Source organism: Ahaetulla prasina, chromosome 2 (assembly GCF_028640845.1).
Source record: "Ahaetulla prasina isolate Xishuangbanna chromosome 2, ASM2864084v1, whole genome shotgun sequence".
Lineage (NCBI taxonomy): Eukaryota > Metazoa > Chordata > Lepidosauria > Squamata > Colubridae > Ahaetulla > Ahaetulla prasina.
This window is the reverse complement of record NC_080540.1, coordinates 65,632,680-65,654,889: the sequence shown is the minus strand read 5'-3', so window position 1 is coordinate 65,654,889 and position 22,210 is coordinate 65,632,680. Positions and strand designations below refer to the sequence as shown.

Sequence of the window (22,210 nt, the reverse complement as noted above, 5' to 3'; positions counted from 1 at the left end):
CTGCTCGTAAAGATGGTTTAAGGGTGAACAGGTTCACATGGTTTGAGTTCTTGAACAGAAAAGGGACGAGACACTGAGCGTGCCTTGGTTTTATGCTTTCTCTGACCTTTGAACTTCCTGGGGCACAGGAAGAATATCCTGATTGGTTGTCAGACTCCCGGGGGTGGGGATCTTAGCTAGCCTTGCTGGCTGATGTAATCTTCCCAGGAGCCATGTGGTGAGTTTCTGTTGCTAGATGGGTCCTATTGTGTTGCAGATGATGCTCCATTGACAAAGATGGGGAGAATGAGTTTCTGCCTCTGGCCCAATGACAAAGGTGGGGGGGGAGGCAGGAAGCTGCAGGGAGCTGCTTTGTCCTTAAAACATGTTTCTCCATTTCTCATCCAGGGAAATATATTCTGCCTTTTTAATGTTTCCTAAAATATTTCATTCTTCTAGGAGAGGGGTGGATGCTAACTTCCTACAAATGTTTAGAAACAAACCACTTCCTTATAACCTGCATAGAGAAAATAGGAATATGCCTTAAAATGTGTCTGCTATCTATAATCTTTACTGCTCTGTTGAAAGGCTGCTCTGCCCAAGGCATATCTAACACATACATATACTTAGATGCAGGTACGGCTCCTTGCTTTAAAGTTACAAAGAACTGCATTCTGTGAATGCCAAAGCATTAGAAGTAATTATGTGTGTCACTCCTGATGAAGACATGTATGGGGTAATGAGTTAACTAGAATAGAATGCAATCTTTATTTCTTAGCACTAGATGTTCAAAAGAATGTTGAGGATTATTATAGGGGAGTTTAAAGCTCTAAATTTCGGGTGGTCATCTTCTACCTGCTCACAAACATGGTATCTGTACTCTCAAATAAATACATTTTTAAGTGTTCTATAGCAGAGGTGGGGAACTATGGCCCTTTATGACTTGTGGACTTCAACTCCCAGAATTCCTGAGCCATGCTGGCTCAGGAATTCTGGGAGTTGAAGTCCATAAGTTATAAAAGGCTCATAGCTCTCCACCCATTCTATAGTTATTTGGTCTAAGGATAATTTTAAGCAGATGGCAAACGTAATCTTGGTCTGAAATCTGAAATTTTGGACATTGGAACAGTCAGAAAGATTGAGGTTCTTAATCAGAAGATGTTTAAAAATTTTCCAGAATTTCAGCTGCTCAGTAACACATTATTCTCTTCTGGAGCAATATTAAAACTAAGCAGGAAAGAATTACATTACATGACTGTAGCACCACATTATTATGCAACAGTTAAATTTAAATAAAATTAACATGAGCCTATTAGCATACAGGTTTTGCAATTCGTAACAAAACCTATGAGTAATAACTAAATCCGGTCAAATAGACTATACCAGGAAGAGGAGTATAACTAATCAGACCAGAAAGATTTGTTTAAGGAATGTTTCTTCTGGGAGTTTATTAGTCTTCTGTGTTACTATTTTAAACAAACTTTTATTTGGTTCTGGATGTTTGAATGACCCCCTGATGGAAGCCTAAGTTTTCTATTGGTAAGTGATTTCTTTTGATTAAAGCTTTTGGTTCTCTTAATTAAATACTATTCTACTGTATCTACCTTTGTCTTCAGTAAAGATGATCTGGTTAATATCTTCTTCTGTTATGTGACTCCTGTTAAATTAAGAAAAGTTCCAAATTCATCTGCTTTGATCTCAGGGAAGGAACCTAAGGTATAATGGAAATCTGCTGTGCTGATTTTTCAGTCTACCTTAGGGGAAACATCATATCTGGCAAGTTTCCATGTTCCATGTTTTATCGGGATTTAAAGCTATTTAAAATTGTTTTCAATCAATAGGACTTGAAGTTCTGGAAAGAAATAAATTATGCTTTTTTATCGTCTCATTTTGACTCCCCACACAAAAATAAATTTTCAAGGATTCCAGCAATAATCAAAGGCAATAGCCGGATTCATGTGCCACATTTATTTGCTTTTGGTGTAGTATGTTGTGTGAACCCAACCATTACAACATATACCAGTAAATCATGGCTAATATGATGTAGCATATTTACTGTGTCTAAATCCAGTTAACTGAACGTTACTTAGTGTATCATATTTAAGTAAAGAATGTCATACTATGACCCATGATTAAACAAATTATTGTTTATTAAATTGCAAACAGAGCCAGTCAAAGCCAAAGTGGTATAAATCTGCAAGGTAGATGAGCCTCAAATTTTAGGGGGTAGTAACCATTTCAAAGCAAAAGTGAAGGTGACATTCTAGAACCCCTCGCATCAGATTTCAGGTAGTTTGATCCCTATTCTGACACACCTCTTAGCATTTCCCATAAAACCTATGGCTTATCTCATTTCTGTTTCCTTATATATTTTCTGGTCAGCCAAACTGGGTTATAGCCAAAAATTAAAGCCAAATCAATTAAATTAAACTGACAATAAGAGGAAAAAAGTAGGAAAAATAAATTTATTGGGTTTTTGTGTGTGCACGTGCATGTGTGTGGGAATGCCTTTCAGTCACTGTAGACAAATCCTTGCAGTTTTCTTCGCAATATTATATGGAAGTGGTTTGCCCTTGGCCTTCTTCCTAGGGTGGAGAAAGACTGGTCCAAAGTCACCCAGATAGCTTTGTCTAAGATAGGATTAGAACTCATAGTCTCCTGGTGAGAACACCCGCCCTGCCCCGCAAATAAATAGCTCACTAGCTGATAAAGTATTTTGTAGCCTTGGGATCCCGATATGTAACTAATCAAATTAAGCAACTTGTTACCTATAAGGGGCTGGCAATAGCACCTCAGCTTTCTCAATTAGCTGCCAGGGAGTAAGCAGGCAGCAGAGTGAACAGTCTCACTCCACAGTGGGATCAGCTCAGCAGCAAGTACCTTATTAACCATGAATTTCTAACCATGAATGTTTGTTTGCAGACATTTTGTTTCCAGACTTGGTAACATCTTCATTGCTAGCTAATCTGGTAGCAAAATGTCTGCAAGCAAACCATCAAGTTCAGAGAGCACCAAGGACTTCACAGTTCAACTATGAGCTATTTATATAGTCTATGATACCTTTATAACCCGAAAAGAGTATTTAGCTGCCATGGTTCTATGGCTTTCTGGAGTGAACAGGTCTTTGCCTTCTCTGTCATGGTCTTGTCCTCTGAAATAAAATCTCCTCAGAGATCCATTTGTTCCCATGATAATGATGTTCCAGAAGTCTTAGAAAACTTGGCTTTCTCCCATGTCTTGGGTTAGGGTGCTTATGGATTCCTTATAAGTTGCGATTCTGCCATGGCGGTTTATACAGATGCATGGAAAATTCATTTTATTGTTTTTTAGGATTATTTCCCCTCCTCCAGTTGTCTGGAATAGGGAGGCCTCTACTTCTCATAAATAAATACAGAACTGTTACTACATTAGGTTTAAAACATGACATATACAGCATTGTTATTAGGAGCCATAGCGGCGCAGTGGTTAGAGTGCAGTACTGCGGGCTATTTCTGCTGACTGCTGGCTGACTGAAGTTTGGCAATTCGAGTTTCACCAGGCTCAAGGTTGACTCAGCCTTCCATCCTCCCGAGGTCAGTAAAATAAAATAATTTTGGGGGCAATATGCTGACTTTATAAGCTGCTTAAAGAGGGCTGTAAAAGCATTGTGAAGCGGTATATAAATCTAAGTGCTATTTCTATTAATTTGAAACATAATTCATCATGGAATAAATGAAACTACAGTGCTTTTTATATAATATCAATGTTAGGTGTTACCGTTATTGAATCTCCATATGCTCTATGGATGATGAGGATCTGTTTCTTTCATTATAAACACAATACCATTATTTGATTCTGCATGTCAGTCCTTTTTCTCAATAAGATCATTCCTTTTTTTTAAAAAAATAGAATTTCAAAGAGAAAATTATAAATACTAGACAAAGAACATAAAGAGAAACAATCCAAAATTTGGAAAGATTGTATGTACATCTTCTGTCAAGAAAACTGCAAAAATTAAAAATCTTTATTCAATATTTTTATTTGGAAAAGTATTTGATCAATTGTGATACATTATAAAAAGTTTGTTAATATTTCATACCATTAGTGGCCTACTTTGAAAAAAAACTATACTTCGTTTTTAAAGCTAGTTGTTTTAATTTTTCAGACATTTTTAAATATCACCGGTCCAGAAATATACTGTATGCACCTCTTTTTCCTGATGGATTGCAACAACAAACTTAGCAGTTATCAATAAATTTAAGTCAATTTATTATGTTGCATCATTGTCTTAGGAAAAGGGTCAGTAAATCAACAACAGGATTTATTACCTGTCACCAATCCTAAGGACAGAATAGATTAATCATTTTAAAAAGAGTTATCATTTTTAAAAGGTGGTCAGGTGTATTATTTAAAAGATGATTGGATTTATCCTTTATGAAAGAGTTATCACTTTTAAATTGTGAACAGATTAATTATTTTTAAAAGGTGATTCCTGATTTGCCATATGATAGTTATGCTAGAGACCTCTGTTTAGATGCAAGGCAATATTTAGCTTCAGCCAGGCGCAGTGAACAGTATTATATGAAACAGATGAATGTGTTGCTCTGTGTATTCAGGCAACACCCAACACTATCTCCTTTCTTCCTCTAAAGTACATGAGATGAAAGCTGTATTAAATGCAAGGTCTGGATTCATGGGTTCAATCAAGACTAATTGAGTAGAATTCAAAGGAGGCCTAGATGATGTTGCTGATTTCAGAAATGAAACAAGAATGTATACTGTCCAGAGTTGCCAAAGAAAGAAAGAGAGAGGGAGGGAGGGAGGGAGGGAGGGAAGGAAGGAAGGAAGGAAGGAAGGAAGGAAGGAAGGAAGGAAAAAGAAAGAAAGAAAGAAAGAGGGAGGGAGGGAGGGAGGGAGGAAAGAAGAAGAAAAGAAGGGAAAAAAAAGAAAAGTTGAAAAAACACCAAAGAATAAGGCATAAAATGACAGTGCCAAGAACAATGTATAGATAGTCATCCAGGATCATCTTCCGCTTAAGGCAATCCTTATTTTAGTGCATAGAAGACAGTGGTATTGTTGGTAGATACCGGTAGCTTCTTTGGAAGAACTGATGGTACAGTACATGCACTGCAATCCAGATTCCACTACAGGTATCTTCAGCAAGTTAAAAGAACCACTTTGGGTATTTCCCTAGTAGCATTATAAAGAATTTTCTAGAGTCAAACCAACCCTAGATAGGGGCAGATTTCATATTGCATCACTAATGACTTCTTGCTGCTACAAAGACACCTTAAGACACTTGGGGAAAAATAGCAGGGGAGAAATCCAGCAGGTTCTGACAGGTTCTGGAGAACCGGTAGCAGAAATTTTGAGCAGTCTGGCTGGCCCTAGAGTGGGGTGGGAATGGAGATTTTGCAATATCCTTCACCCAGGAGTGGGGTGGGAATGGAGATTTTGCAATATCCTTCCCCCAGGAGTGGGGAGGGAATGAGGATTTTGCAGTATCTTTCCCCTGCCATGCCCACCAAGCCAGACCCACCAAACCACAGAACCGGTAGTAAAAAAAAATTGGATTTCACCATTGGAAAATAGCCTCTGAGACAGAACTTTTTCACTTCTGACTAAATCTCTGTTATCACCATGATGGAGCCAACAGACTGCTGATTATGTAATCAGATCTCCTGAGACTCCAACTTTTCTTTTCTTTTCTTTTCTTCCTTCCTTCATCCCACTTTTATTATTTTTCATAAATCGCACCAATATAAATGTGAAGAGAAACTGCCTTGTGTGTTTAATTGTGTGCTTGTCCTCAGTTCTGAATTATAACCGGTGAACAATGGCAGGGAATTTCAGCCTTACCTTTCTTTCCTGTAATTGGTCTGCTAAGATCTCTCCTTCCAGCCCAATCCCACTATAGAAGACTTGAATTCCAGCACATCTGGAGAATTTTTATTTATTTTATTTATTTATTTTGTCAATCATATATAAGATAACAGGTAAAAGTATAAACATAATTTGGATACATGAAAAGATTAAGTAAAAAGGAATATTAGGACAGAGACGGTAGGCACGCAGGTGCGCTTATGCACACCCCTTACAGACCTCTTAGGAATGAGGTGAGGTCAACAGTAGACAGTTTGAAACGGAGATGAGCACCACCCGCTAGAGTCGGCAACGACTAGCACATAAGTGCGAGGGGAACCTTTACCTTTACCTTTATACCCTGGAAAGGTGTCTAAATTCTAGACCTAAAATCCTCTGGTCAAAGGTGAACATTGACACTATTAAGTAAGACCTGGTTCTGAAAATTTGTTTTTCTTAATCAGAACCAACTGCCTTCAAAGAACAGAAGCAAAGAAGCAAAGAGATCCAAGCTAACTATAACTGAAAACAATTTTTTTTAAAGGCCACCATTTCTCTTGACAGGAAGGTGAAAGTGTAACTACTGTTTTCCTTTCAATCTCAATCTCAATCTCAATCCACAATCACTTCCCTGTGGCCTGCGTCAGAGGTTATGCATTGGGACTCATAGTTAGGAGTCAGGTGGCCTGGAACAATACGTCTCACAACATCCATAACTTGGTTGTGACTTGCTGCACCTCACCCACCCCACCCCATATTTGCTCTATGATTGATACTCTGACATAGAAAGATACACACCCACTTCTTATAGCTCCAACAAGGAGTATTCACTAGCTCTCTATATGTCTTTCATTTATAGTTTAAGAGTTTTAAAGAGTTTGCCTTTAAACAGCAAAGCCAACAGATTATTCCCATAACATAAAATAATTTACACAATAGCATTACTGGTTAATATGCTTATTCAGCTATGGCAGATTTTCTTTCAGAAGTTTTTGCTTCATGCTCACAGTTTTTCACTTGAAAGTGCTGCACCTCTATAATTAAATAGATTCACATACAACTTATTTTGCACAATAAATATTTCCTATCACTTGGTAGGATGAAAATAGATCATTTGGAAAAAAAAATCCAATGCATTAGCTATAGACAACCTCATGAACGGGTTCCTTCATGGGACTGTATGTATGTATAAAACATTTTCAGTTCATGTATGCCGAAACAATTCTAATAAATTTGCACTCAATATAAACTTTCCTGATTTAATTGGATCTTGTTCCCAGATAAGTAGGGACTGTAGTCTTCATTTGATAGCCCATTGACTTTCTACATACAAAAGCAATTACATAGGTAGTCCTCAACTTACGACCACAATTGAGCTCAACATTTTTCTTGCTAAGTGAAACATTTAAGTGAATTTTGCCCCCATTTTATGACTTTTTGTGCCACAGTTATTAAGTGAATCACTGCAGTTGTTAAATTAGTAACACGGTTGTTAAGTGAGTCTGGTTCGTGACGTAGCTTGTCAGAAGGTCTCAAAAGGGGATCACATGATCCTGGGACATTGCAACTGTCATAAATATGAGTCAATTGCCAAGCATCTGAATTTTGGCCATGGGAAACTATTGCAATGGTCATAAGTGTGGAAAATGGTCATAACTCACTTTTTTCAGTGCCGTTGTAACTTTGGTCACTAAATAAGCTGTTATAAGTCAAGGACTATCAGTATAAGAAAAAAGAAGTCAAAATAGTTTAAATTCTTAACGGAAGAACACACCTAATCCAAATCCCTAATCAATGTCTCAGAGTAGCTTCATGTAGCATTAAAGAACACAAGAGAATTCTTGGTCTTAAAAAAAAAATCAAATGCAAGATTATTGTCCTGTATTGCTGTTAAGGGGAATGAAAAAGAACTGAAGGACTTAAGTTGTTTTGTAAATTCTCTTTCTGTTTTTAGAGCACTACAATGGATACTTCAGATTCTGTGGCTTCGTCTCAAAAACCAAAACAGAAAGGTAACACAAACAGTACAGAATTATTAGAAACTGGTTTGGGAACAAATAGAACTGTTTAATCATCCACCAGTGCAATTACACACATTCTTTAAATATTCGTACAAAGATAAGCAGGCCAGATAGTAGGCAGACTTTATATAGTGAATTTTGCTAAAATGAACACTTCCAAAAAGCACACACCCTTTTAGTTTCGGCATTATCTTCCAGAAGCATTTGGAAGGGAAGGCTATTTTAAACCACAGTTTGAGTCAGGTTGCTATGATAATAGCTTGACACACCATTGAAACTCTAGATTAGACATTCCTGATTTGGATGTAAATAAGGTAAAGGTTCCCCCGCACATGTGTGTTAAGATGTAAATCACTCTCTGGACAGGTCAACGCTTAAATGAATGAAACAGTCACGCGAACAATTACTTTTGTACTTAGAGATGTCGGCAGTATTACAAATTTGCAGGTCCAATCTAAGTATAAGCGAGTTCAGTCATCCGTGGATTTTGCACAGAAAATGAGTGAAACCGATGGCTGTGTTTCCTGTGGTTTTATTACACTGATGTCCATTTTTGCAGACTCTAAAATTACAGAGTGGCTTTTGATTTTTGTAGTCAGCTTCAGGGGGGGAAAAAAAGTACAGCCTAAGGCCCAAAGCCTTGAGTCCAATACCCAGAACCCTTCCAAAAGTGTAATTTTAATGTAACAAAGGAAGAAAATAGTAAAGTACATTCACATAAATTGCATTTCCTTACTAAAATTTAAAAATTGCCTTCTTCATCTATGGTCTGAGGAAGGTTGTCCACCCACTGTTTAAGGATATCATATGTCATTCAAAATGTAAAAAAAAAAAAAAAAGTCAACCTCAGGAAGAAATCAAAGCAATGTTAACATTTGGTCTTGCTAGCAGCAGTTGCAGGTATGTAAAACCGCACATCCTCCATCTTGATTCATAATAAGTAAATTCTTAAATGTTTTTTTTTTCTTTTCATCATTTCAAAGGCAGGAAACCAAAACAGAATAAAAACGAAGAAATGGAAGAAGAAAATGAGGATGCAAGTTCTTTGGAAGAGTTAACAGAGAGTCCCCAACAAGGTAAAATACAGAATAACAGAGTTTGAAGGGACCTTGGAGATCTTCTAGCCTAACCCCTTGCTCAGACAGACTTATACTATTCCAAATACAAATGGCGGTCCAGTCTCCTCTTAAAAACCTCCAGTGATAAAATTTAACTGCTCCCTATGTTTATCTTACCAGGAGTCAGGCCTGAGAGACCTAATGGGCATTTTTAGCTCAAAGACTTGGAGGGGGAGGGAGGTACAAGGGAATAGACTCATTCAAACTCACCTTCATCTGTCCTTCTGCCTTTCCCAGAGGGCAGGGTTGTACAAGCACAGAGGGCCTCTGTGGTTCAGACTGGTAAGACAGTCTGTTATTAACAGCAGCTGCTTGCAGTTACTGCAGGTTCAAGCTCCACTAGGCCCAAGGTTGACTCAGCCTTCCGTCCTTTATAAGGTAGGTAAAATGAGGACCCAGATTGTTGGGGGCAATAAGTTGACTTTGTATATAATATACAAATGGATGAAGACTATTGCTTAACACAATGTAAGCCGCCCTGAGTCTTCGGAGAAGGGCAGGATATAAATGCAAATAATAAAAAAAAAGTGACACAAACTTTCTTCCTCATAGTGTCAAATCAACAAAGGGCCCCTTGCAGATGGAACACAGCAATTTTTCAGTAGTATCATTTGAAGTCTTAAGTTTAAGTCTAAGTTAAAATCTAAGTCTAAGCCTAAACTCTTTTCGCCGCCACATCAAAAGTCACAAGCAACAAGACTGGGAAGATGGAATAAGCAACAGTGGATTCTCCCCTTTTGAGCAATAATGTGGGCCGCTGGTTTCCTGCTGTAATTAACCACAGAAAAGAACAGTCTGTTCCTTTTCGGGCAATTGCTTGTGTTGAAAACTAGGTGCCCATCATTTCTGCTGAGAGAATGTATGTGTGTGGGAAAATACAGGTAATCCTTGATTTAGGACCACAGCTGAGCCCACAATCTCCATTGCTGTGTGAGACATATAGTAGTCAATAGTAATTGAGTTGTGCTTATTTTACAACCGTTTGCCTTAACGGTTATTAAGTAAACCACTGCAGGTGTTAAGTGAATCATACGATTGTTAAACAAATCTGGCTTCCCCCATCGACTTTGCTTGTCGGAAGCCAGCTGGGGAGGTTACAAATGGTGATCACATGACCACCACAGGACAGTGCAACTGTCATAAGTACATGCCAGTTGCCAAGTGCCTGATCATGTGACCATGAAAATATTATAATAGTCATGAATGTGAAAAATAGTCGTATGTCACTTTTTCAGTGCTGTTGTAATTGAAGGGTCACTAAACTAATAGTTGTAAGTCGAGGTCTACCTGTATATACATACATGTTCAAACACACACACACACACACACACACACAATTTCTGAAAATGGCAGAAAAGTCTGACACCCGCATAAGCTCATCAAGTTCCAGAATTTACATCTCTTTCTGCATGTCCTAGACCAGTGATGGCAAACCTTTTCAGCACTGAGTGCCAAAAAGGGAGCATGCGCACGCACCGGCGGCACCAAGTGCTAAAAAGGGAGTGCGTGCATGCTCATCAGGGCCACAACCAGGAAGAGGAGCTGCCCAGGGGGCATGCATGTGCCGGATAAAGTACTTCCGGTTTCCAGCACGCACATGTGCGCTGGCCAGCAAGTCTTCCGATTACTGCCACGCATGCGCATGCGCCAATCATCTGGCCGGCGCACACGCTCTTCCAGTTTCCAGCAGTGCCACATGCACAAAGGTCATCGTGTGCGCATGCCTGGAAGAAACCCGGAAGAGGAATGGGCAACGTCATGTGTGACAGGCGACATGGCTCCGTGTGCCATGTGTGCCATAGGTTCGCCATCATGGTCCTAGATCCCTATTCCCTCTTTCCCTTCCCAGAATCTAGTAGGGCTACTTGCAAATCCTTTTTGCAAGTCCAGATGGCTGCTGCCCTCAAGAAATCATTTTTCTTTGTTTTCAAATCAGCCTTTTCCTAGCAAGCAATTCTGCAAATGGGCCACATTTCTCTGAAAACTGGCCAGATTGTTTTTTTCTTTGTCATCATGAGGACTCGCCTTTTGAAGATTCGTGAAAACTGAAGAGTAAAACAACAATAATGAAGGAGGATTGGAATAACACAGCTTCATTTATATGAAAATCTTTCTGCTACTTCTTGAATTTTCCTTGTTTGAAAAATCTCTATGTTTTAATATCAGCATGAGTTGGAACAATTTTGAACAACCATGAATTAATTTGTTGATTTTGTATATTTTTGTCATTTTAGATCTATCCAGTGAAATTATTCCATACTCTGAAACAGGTATGAGGCTCACATCAGAAGCTCTGCTTTTTGTTATAGAATCTGAGGGCTTCTAAGTAGAGAATCAGTGATGTAGTGGTTAAAGCATCAGGCCATAAGTTCTAGTCCCACCTTGGGCACAGAACCAGCAGTGTGACCAATTTTCCTTTGGGATGAGAGCTCCGAACAAAATCTAAGCCTCTCCTTTTATTAGGATTCTTATAGGAAAACATTTGCATAAAAGACAATAACATCAGAAGGCACACACATCAAAGAGAGTCTATCAGAAAGCGTACACATCAAACAAAATCATGTATATTGATCATGTAGCAAAACATAGCAATACATCCTGTGACATCCTAACCTTGCATACTAATTGATCTTCACATAAAGGGATTCCTTAGATCTTTGTGAGAAAGATCTTATCAGGAAAAGGAAGAAGGATGTAAAACTGTAAATGCATCTTCACACTATAGAGGTAAATATCCTGCTCCTCTGATGTGACTTTAACATCAAACAAGTTTTTACCTATGTGATCCAACTAGCTGGGGGCTTCCCAGGCCAATCTAGCACATAGGCAATCTCTCAGATGGAATTCATATGGCTATATTGCAACACATAAGCTCATCAAGTTCCAGAATTTACATCTCTTTCTGCATGTCCTAGACCAGTGATGGCAAACCTTTTCAGCACTGAGTGCCAAAAAGGGAGCATGCGCACGCACCGGCGGCACCAAGTGCTAAAAAGGGAGTGTGTACATGCTCATCAGGGCCACAACCAGGAAGAGGAGCTGCCCAGGGCGCATGCATGTGCCGGATAAGGTACTTCCGGTTTCCAGCACGCACATGTGCGCTGGCCAGCAAGTCTTCCGATTACTGCCACGCATGCGCATGCGCCATTCAGCTGGCCGGCGCACACGCTCTTCCAGTTTCCAGCACTGCCACATGCACAAAGGTCATCGCGTGCGCATGCCTGGAAGAAACCCGGAAGAGGAATGGGCAACGTCATGTGTGGCAGGCGACATGGCTCCGTGTGCCACGTGTGCCATAGGTTCGCCATCATGGTCCTAGATCCCTATTCCCTCTTTCCCTTCCCAGAATCTAGTAGCCAGTAGGGCTACTTGCAAATCCTTTTTGCAAGTCCAGATGGCTGCTGCCCTCAAGAAATCATTTTTCCTTGTTTTCAAATCAGCCTTTTCCTAGCAAGCAATTCTGCAAATGGGCCACATTTCTCTGAAAACTGGCCAGATTTTTTTTTTCTTTGTCATCATGAGGACTCGCCTTTTGAAGATTCGTGAAAACTGAAGAGTAAAACAACAATAATGAAGGAGGATTGGAATAACACAGCTTCATTTATATGAAAATCTTTCTGCTACTTCTTGAATTTTCCTTGTTTGAAAAATCTCTATGTTTTAATATCAGCATGAGTTGGAACAATTTTGAACAACCATGAATTAATTTGTTGATTTTGTATATTTTTGTCATTTTAGATCTATCCAGTGAAATTATTCCATACTCTGAAACAGGTATGAGGCTCACATCAGAAGCTCTGCTTTTTGTTATAGAATCTGAGGGCTTCTAAGTAGAGAATCAGTGATGTAATGGTTAAAGCATCAGGCCATAAGTTCTAGTCCCACCTTGGGCACAGAACAAGCAGTGTGACCAATTTTCCTTTGGGATGAGAGCTCCGAACAAAATCTAAGCCTCTCCTTTTATTAGGATTCTTATAGGAAAACATTTGCATAAAAGACAATAACATCAGAAGGCACACACATCAAAGAGAGTCTATCAGAAAGCGTACACATCAAACAAAATCATGTATATCGATCATGTAGCAAAACATAGCAATACATCCTGTGACATCCTAACCTTGCATACTAATTGATCTTCACATAAAGGGATTCCTTAGATCTTTGTGAGAAAGATCTTATCAGGAAAAGGAAGAAGGATGTAAAACTGTAAATGCATCTTCACACTATAGAGGTAAATATCCTGCTCCTCTGATGTGACTTTAACATCAAACAAGTTTTTACCTATGTGATCCAACTAGCTGGGGGCTTCCCACGCCAATCTAGCACATAGGCAATCTCTCAGATGGAATTCATATGGCTATATTGCAACACATAAGCTCATCAAGTTCCAGAATTTACATCTCTTTCTGCATGTCCTAGACCAGTGATGGCAAACCTTTTCAGCACTGAGTGCCAAAAAGGGAGCATGCGCACGCACCGGCGGCACCAAGTGCTAAAAAGGGAGTGCGTGCATGCTCATCAGGGCCACAACCAGGAAGAGGAGCTGCCCAGGGGGCATGCATGTGCCGGATAAGGCACTTCCGGTTTCCAGCACGCACATGTGCACTGGCCAGCAAGTCTTCCGATTACTGCCACGCATGCGCATGCGCCAATCAGCTGGCCGGCGCACACGCTCTTCCAGTTTCCAGCACTGCCACATGCACAAAGGTCATCGCTTGCGCATGCCTGGAAGAAACCCGGAAGAGGAATGGGCAACGTCATGTGTGGCAGGCGACATGGCTCCGTGTGCCACGTGTGCCATAGGTTCGCCATCATGGTCCTAGATCCCTATTCCCTCTTTCCCTTCCCAGAATCTAGTAGCCAGTAGGGCTACTTGCAAATCCTTTTTGCAAGTCCAGATGGCTGCTGCCCTCAAGAAATCATTTTTCTTTGTTTTCAAATCAGCCTTTTCCTAGCAAGTAATTCTGCAAATGGGCCACATTTCTCTGAAAACTGGCCAGATTTTTTTTTTCTTTGTCATCATGAGGACTCGCCTTTTGAAGATTCGTGAAAACTGAAGAGTAAAACAACAATAATGAAGGAGGATTGGAATAACACAGCTTCATTTATATGAAAATCTTTCTGCTACTTCTTGAATTTTCCTTGTTTGAAAAATCTCTATGTTTTAATATCAGCATGAGTTGGAACAATTTTGAACAACCATGAATTAATTTGTTGATTTTGTATGTTTTTGTCATTTTAGATCTATCCAGTGAAATTATTCCATACTCTGAAACAGGTATGAGGCTCACATCAGAAGCTCTTTTTTTGTTATAGAATCTGAGGGCTTCTAAGTAGAGAATCAGTGATGTAGTGGTTAAAGCATCAGGCCATAAGTTCTAGTCCCACCTTGGGCACAGAACCAGCAGAGTGACCTTGGGCCAGTCACGTTCACTTAGCCCTAATGACTATCATTAAGTGTTGTACCTTATGATTCTTGATGAAGGTATCTTTTCTTTTATGTACACTGAGAGCATATGCCCCAAGACAAATTCCTTGTGGGTCCAATCACACTTGGCCAATAAAAAATGCTATTCTGTTCTGTTCTATTCTATTCTATTCTATTCTATTCCAAACCACTTCTGAAAATCTTGCCAAGAAAATTGCAGGAACCCTGCAAATCAGACATGATTGAATAGGAAAAAAAAAAGTAAGCCCAATCCTTTTTCCTTCTCTCCACCACCTTGGCATTGCACATTTTCATGCATCTGCTGTCTCTTCCTGACCAGCTGTCATGTTAAGAGACCAAGAGAACAAATGGAGGCATTTGGAAGTGAATTCTCTTGGCTTCCCTGGTTTCCTGCTCCCTCTGCCTGTGCAATAAGCAAGTAGCAAAACAAGCTGGAAGAGCAGCTTTGAGCAGGAAGCTCAAAGCTTCAACACTGAATCTCCTGCAGGGATATAGTACAGTGGTGGGCTGCTCCTGGTTCTGTCTGGTTCTATAGAACCGGTAGTAAAACTGGCAGGAGGCTCCACCCACCCGCCCCGACGTTATCAAGGGGCTTCTGCGCATGCGTGCGCTCCCGTTGCAAACCGGTAGTAAAAGTAAGTAGAACCCACCCCTGATGTGGTTCTGGAAAGGTGATCAGTGCAACTTTGCCCCAATCTCCTAGAAGTACTGGACTACAAGTATTAATTAAATTAAATTAATTAAATTAAATTCATTAATTTTGTTTAAACTTTTTAATAATTTTTCCCAAAGTCTGTCGTCATTCCTTGAGGTGGTGTTGTTAGTGTATTGTGAGGTTAGTTGTTTGGTTGCAGACATTTCATTATCAGATTAGATAACATCATCAGTGTTAATGAGGGTGGGGTTTGGTTTCTGTTTGTATATAGTAGCTTGCCCTACCAGTGTCAGTTGGTGTGTGGTTTTCTCCTTGGTAATTCCTTAATATTGTTTTCTGCTTTATTATTGGTCTGGTATTAATCTGCTAGTGGCCACTGCAACAAAGGTTTTATTTTGTTTTTTGCATCTTTTAAAAGATAATTGTCTGAGTCAATGAATTACAATCACAACACGGTGATAAACAAGAAAAGTGATACAAAAGTGATAACCTCACAACTATCAAATCTTTCTAGTTGAAAAAAAACTTTCTACATGTATAACTGGAATGGGACTTTTTGCCTCAAACTCTTGGCGCTGCCTGTTTCTCCACCATGGTTTTGCCGCCACGTTGTTACACCTTGGCACTTTGGGCCATGGCCCCTCTGTCCCAGTCCCTTCACCATGGCCCATTCATCACAGTACAGTTCGCGTCGGGTTTTTGTTGTGCACAGCCAATTGGTGCAGGGGCTCAGGCTTTGGGAGTAGAGCGGGGGCTGCAGTTCAGAGGGAGACTATGTCAATTTGGAGCTTCAAACTGTCCTGTGTGCCCAAAAGCCCAAGATGAACTGTACTGTGATGAATTGGCCGCGACAAAGGGACTGGGATGGAGGGGCCGTGGCCCAAAGTGCCTTGGCATAATAATACGGAGGCGAAACCCTGGTAGAGAAATAGGCAGCACCAAGACTTTGAGGCAAAAAGTCCTAAACCCATATATAACCCACATGTTCTTGGCACACACATTCTAAACAAATCAGGCTTGTGGGTCCTAAACAGTTTTTTTTAAGGAAAAGCCTAGATTATTGAACTCTAAGTAGCCATACATTTAAATCTAAAGGTTCTGAGTTTAAGATAGAGTGTGTTTTGGAGTTAAAGAAAGTTTAAGACAACCAAGCACAAGAATTCTCGCTAGCCTAACGTTTTTGTTTAATGTTACAATGATATTTAGAATTCATTCATTACGGTGAATATTAAATATGTTTTATTTAAGAAAACAGCAAATAGAACACAACTGAATATCACAAACTCCAATATGATCTCTAATAATAATAGGAATCCTTCTTGATCTGTTGCAGACCTTCAGCAATTTCTCAAAATCTTTATTTCTTACTTATGTGAACAAAAATGCATATGGTCTTACTTCAAATATCTCAAGTCAGCTGGGAGAACTACCATTTTATGCTCCTCAGCTCTATTGTAAAAAACATGATATTATGCATAAATGAATTCATTTTTGAACAAAGAAGTGCCTTTTTAAAATGCAAACTTGTTATTTATCAGAAATATCAAGGACAGAAGGAACACCTGCAGTTGGTAAATATAACTATTTAAAATCCTATATGTTTTCTTCTGAACAATACGTATGTTTTATTTGTATCATATGTTAGTTATTTGTCTAAGATATGAAAACCTAAGCACCCTTGGCTGGTGATTTCTCATCAGAAGGGTCATTGTTTTTGAAAAACAAAAATATTGTATGTATCTCAAATACTGCTCTTTCAAAGGACCAGTTGATGGGACAAATTCTCTAATTTCCCTTTTGTGCAGGGATAGGAACAGTGTGGGGATTCAAATTTTTTTACTACCGGTTCTGTGGTGTGGCTTGGTGGGTGTAGCAGGGGAAGGATAGTGTAAAATCTCCATTCCCATCCCATTCCAAGGGAAAGATACTGTAAAATCTCCATTCCCTCACCACTCCAGGGGAAGGTTACTGCAAAATCCCCATTTCCTCCCGATCAGGAGGCAGAGAATAGATGGGAACAGTCAGAGGTGGTATTTACTGGTTCTCTCTGAACTACTCAAAATTTCCGCTACCAGTTCTCCAGAACTGGTCAAAACCTGCTGAATACCACCTCTGGATAGGAAATATAGAAATTTGTTCTTAATGCTGTTCATCCATTTAGTCAGGGGAGCACTATGCATCCTCCTGATTTATAGGAAGAGAAAGAGTCTGTAAAATAATTGATAAGAGGTCACTAGAAAGGTTCAGTTGCTGCCTTCACTTCACTGGCATCTGAAATTCTAAAACAGTTCCTAACAATAGTTCTTCTCGTATTAGAAAGTTCAAGGAGTGGAGCCTGCTTGATAAAAAAGCAACGTCTTTAATGTAATGGGTAGCATATTGTCACTATCCAATGCTTGAGGGTAAACAGATATTTGTCAGCTTCAATGCCTTAATTGAGTTAAAGGGGCTTGGGGGGGGGCTTGCTAAACCATACATTTTAATTCAAATTTCATTTCCCACAGTGTATGACGATGGTGTCTATCACTCAAGATGGTGGATTCCAAGGATTCGGAAAGATGGTAAAAATATAACTGATCACAAACTTAAATCACAAATTCTTCTCTCTGTGAGGCAAGGCTTAAGCCCGGATGTTTAGATTTCTATCCTAGACTGGCATAATTAAATAAATAAATAAATAAAAAAGAATATTCATATCTTGTATTTTCCCTGTACACAACATTAATATAGATAAGGGGCACATCATATCCATATAAAGAAGCTTTTTCTCTAATTAAATAACCATAATTAGGTTTTTTTAACCTGAAAACTTTCAGCAAATTTTATTTATTTATTTTAGTAATAAAATTTTATATAGCTGTCGATCCCACTAAAAACAACTCTGGGAAGCAAACAGCACTGAGATAAAAAGAACAATGTTAAAAACCACAGATGTAAAAATCCATATCAATAAACATCATAGAAAACCAAACATACAAATCCTAGACAACCAGAGGAATAAAAATGGCTACCTCAACAATAGAGACGAAATCTGATGACATAAACAGGTCTTGAGGACCATTCAGAATATCAAAAAGGATGGGTCCAATCTAATGTGGGGAGCTGGGGGGAAGGATATTCCATAAGGCAGACGACACAGCAGAGAAGGCACATCCCCTGTGATCCTTCAAATGTTTCATCTCTTGCCAGTGGAACACGCAACATGCCTGCTCTGCCAGTTTTAATGGAGCAGGTTGATATAACAGGGAGAGGCAGTCTCTCAAATTGATCAGCAAATATCCTATTTTTAATAAGTTTAAGGGTTAGGCTACCTACCAGTGTGTAAACAGAATATGCTCTCTTCTCCCATAACATGTAATCTTGAGAAGTTGACTCAAGTTCTTTTCTGCTTAATGTACATGGGAAAGTATTTTCCTTACTGACTCTGGGGGAAACTGCTGTTTAAGTTATGAAAATATTCATATTATGCATATATGTGTGTGTATGAGTGTGTATGTGTGTGTACATATGTGTACACACACAAATGCAAACACTGTATGTTTGCATACAACGTCCAATATTAGATCTTTATTTTCATGGAAATATATGAAATTACAGCCATTAAATTAGAGCCTTGAATATTTTCTTCTTTCTTTTTTTTAGATGAATTCTTCCATTTTGTCATTCTTTGTTTTGCTGTTGGAATGTTATTAGTCTGCTATTATAAATATAACAGTAAGTGAACATTACAATCTATTGGTTTTACATGGAGAAAGAGAGAGCAAAATATAATATCATTCTTTCTTTCTGTAGACTGGACAATTTCCACTGGAATTGGTTTGATAACCTTTGCAACCCTAGAAACAACAGGAATATATTTTGGCCTTTGTGAGTGTTTCATCTGTATTAATTTGTGCACCAATAAATCAAGCTGCCTTGTATTCATAATTTAAGATGTTACTATGACGGAAATAAGCAATTCTTCAATAACTCAAATTGTAATGGTCAGATATATTAATTACCTACTTGGTTGCTTTTCTGACAGCGGATTTCTTGTTTCTTTTCTATTAGGGCAACGCATTCGAAGTATCCTGGAATCTTTCATTCCCCTTATCCAAAGAATCAGAATGCCTGGTAATTCTATTTTTTTATTGTTTCTTTTTGAAACCCTGTGCAACTTTCAAGGTCATGCTGACAAAAAAGTCTCCACTGTCAGGGATCCCCATTTTGTCTAAGCCAAATATGACTTGTTTGGATTGGATTTACCTCATTTGTAAAGAAGGCCACTCTTTATAAACTGGTTTATAAACCATGGTTTATGCTTACCATATTTTTCAGAGTATAAGACACTCCAGAGTATAAGACTTGCCTACCTTTCTTGGTGAGGAAAACAAGAAAAAAAAAATCTGCCTCTGCCTCCCAGCAATTTGCCTCCTTGCAGCAAACAGTAAATAGCCTGTTTCAGTTTCAGTTTCAGCACAGCCTTATTAGCAAGAAAAAAAACAAAACTGTCTCTGCCTCCCAGCAGCAAACAGCCTGTTTCAGCTTCAGCTTCAGCACAGCCTGATTAGCATAAGAAAAAAAATCTGTTTCCCAGCAATTTGCCTCCTTGCAGCGAACAGCCTGGTTCAGCTTCAGCTTCAGCTTCAGCACAGCCTGATTAGCACAAGCAGCTGATTGTCTGTTGGATCATCCTCCCGAAGATCAGCTGTTTGAGGCTTCAGGGATTGCCATAGCCTATTGCTACCTCTGTACACCCAATTTTTCGGGGGCCAGCAGGTAGACGTGGCTACATTCGGTGTATAATACGCACCCGAATTTTTACTCTCTTTTAGGAGAGAAAAAGTGCATCTGATACTCTGAAAAATACGGTAGTTGCTTGTGCAAATCATAGAACATAGATTAATAGGGTTGGAAGGGACCTTGGAGGTCTTCTAGTCCAGGGGTTCCTAACTTCAGATCCACAGATCAGGACCAGTCCACAGATTGTTGGGAACTGGGCTTCACAAGTGATGGGTGAGCAAATGAAACTTTATTGCACGTGCAAGAGAACCCTCCCCTCCCCCTTGCTCTCCACCACTGGTCTATGAAGCCAGAAAAGTTGTGGGCCGCTGTTCCTAGTCCAATCCTCTGCTCACACCCTACACCATTCCAGACTGGTTATCCAGTCTCTTCTTGAAAACCTCCAGTGATGGAGCACTCACAACTTCTGAAGGCAAGCTGTTCCATTGGTTGATTGCTGCCACCGCTAGGAAATTTCTCCTTAGTTCTAAGCTGGATCTCTCTTTAATGATCTTCCACCCATTACTTCTTGCCCTCTCCTCTAGTGCTTTGGAAATTAGATTGACCCCTTTTCCTCTGTAACAGTCCCTCAAGAACTGTGAGACTGTTATCACGTCCCCCATAATCCTTCTCTTTGATACACTAGAGCAGAGGTCTGCAAACTTGGCTCTTTTAAGATTTGTGGACTTCAACTCCCAAAGTTCCTGGGAGTTGAAGTCTGCAAGTCTTAAAAGAGCCAAGTTTGCAGACTCCTTCTCTAGACATACCTAACCTTCATCATAGGATTTAGCTTCCAGACCCTTTACTATCTTTGTTGCTCTTTGCACTCTTTCCAAGGCCTCAACTCTCTTTATATCATTGTGACCAGAGCTGGATCCAACATGGTTTATTCCGTAATCTCTGGCTACACAAATCTCAGTTTAGAGCAGCACAAATCCCAGCTAAGTGAAATGATTATTAAAGGCATAGCTAAATGTTCATCTTTACTGCATTTCTACAAGCATATATTAATAAGTAATTAATAACTAATCTTTGTGATACCTTTTTCTTTGTTTTTGTTATGTAGGGTTCAAAAAACTTAACTAAGCCAGAAATCTCAAGAAGCACTGCAAAAATCCTGGTTGGTTTCATGACTGCAGTGACAACTGTAACAATTTGCAAACAATATCAATGTCTGGACTAAAGAATTGAGATCCTAGGACTGGAGCTGGTAAAATGGGATGAAGAGCTTGGGCCATCCAAACACAGCACAGATGCCATCAACAGCTCCACAACAGCCCGAAGGGAAATGGCCTTCAGGCAGTCCTTTACAAGGAAAGGACTGGAGAAATCAACTCAGAATTTAAACCTTGGCAAATGCGTATAATATAGCTAGACTTTCAGACTCTTTAGAAGCTGTTTCTGTCATTAGAGATGCTGGTACTGCAATAAAGTTACTTATCTATCCCCAACTCTTTTCCTTGAATTTTCTGCTTAGTTTGTGACTTTGTGTCTGTGTTACCAGAGAGCAATGATGAAATCTGAACTGGTTTACTACTGGTTCGCTGGCTACACGTGCGCACTATGAACCAAATGTGAGAGCTTTCTTAGCTGAGAGCCTGAAATTTCCAAAACATCTTCTATCTCACAATTTTTAAATTGAGTTTCCTCGTCTCTTTTCAGACTTTCATATTTTTCTTTCAATTTTGATATGTCTTGAGTGTTGGTTTGCACTTTTTTATGTAGGTCCTCTTGATTCAGTTTTCAACTGTGCATTTGATTCCTCTAATATGTAGAACGCTTTATCTTGTAACTGGTGAAACTGGTTCTTCATTTGCATGGACATTTTAAACCTCAGAATGATTCTGTCCAATTCTGATTCTTTAGATACCCTAGCTCAGGGCTATCAAACTACTGGCCTGTGGCCACGCCCATGCCTGGTTTAACGAAGTGGGGAAAAGTCCCGATACAACATGTGATGACATGAGTTTGATACTCCTGCCCTAGATTGTCCAGATCCTTTTGAGTCCCTATCTTTCTTCCTATGTTCAGGAGACATTATTTTTTTTATCTTTAAAAAATGAGATACTGGTCTCCATATAAGTTATAATCATCTATGTATACATTTACTGAGAAATCACAGGCTCCTCCCTCTTTTTAAATAAAAAACAGAACAAATTTTCAAATGCTAATCTTGTAAATATATTGTCTTTGGCTCCCTCTTGTGGCTTCTGTAACTCCTGCAACAATTATACAATTATACTCCTGCAACAATTATACAGTCCTCTGAAGTATTTCAATAATAGGACATTCTGCTGACTCTTCATAAGCATATGCAGACTCCTTTAATCACAGTTTATTCTATGAAAATGCTTTACAATCTATGTCTAACTTCTAGGTCTTGTTG

General features: G+C 39.2%; 1 protein-coding gene across 9 annotated transcripts; it reads left to right on the top strand.

Annotated features, from left to right (window-relative positions):
• Positions 1-1,345: 1,345 nt before the first annotated feature.
• On the top strand, positions 1,346-21,275 carry TMEM40 (transmembrane protein 40). 9 transcript variants are annotated; one of them, XM_058172883.1, is made up of 13 exons: positions 1,348-1,518; positions 3,425-3,551; positions 7,775-7,832; positions 8,825-8,917; positions 11,194-11,229; positions 12,698-12,733; positions 14,202-14,237; positions 16,602-16,634; positions 17,568-17,624; positions 18,706-18,777; positions 18,856-18,930; positions 19,114-19,176; positions 20,891-21,275. In XM_058172883.1, the coding sequence occupies exons 3-13, from the start codon at positions 7,784-7,786 to the stop codon at positions 20,908-20,910; spliced, it is 570 nt and encodes a 189-aa protein (XP_058028866.1). In that variant the 5' UTR covers positions 1,348-1,518; positions 3,425-3,551; positions 7,775-7,783; the 3' UTR covers positions 20,911-21,275. The 9 variants fall into 9 exon arrangements, with proteins under 9 accessions (XP_058028874.1, XP_058028866.1, XP_058028870.1 ...); XM_058172887.1 differs by having other exon boundaries at positions 3,413-3,551; XM_058172886.1 differs by having other exon boundaries at positions 3,391-3,551.
• The last annotated feature ends 935 nt before the right edge of the window (positions 21,276-22,210 follow it).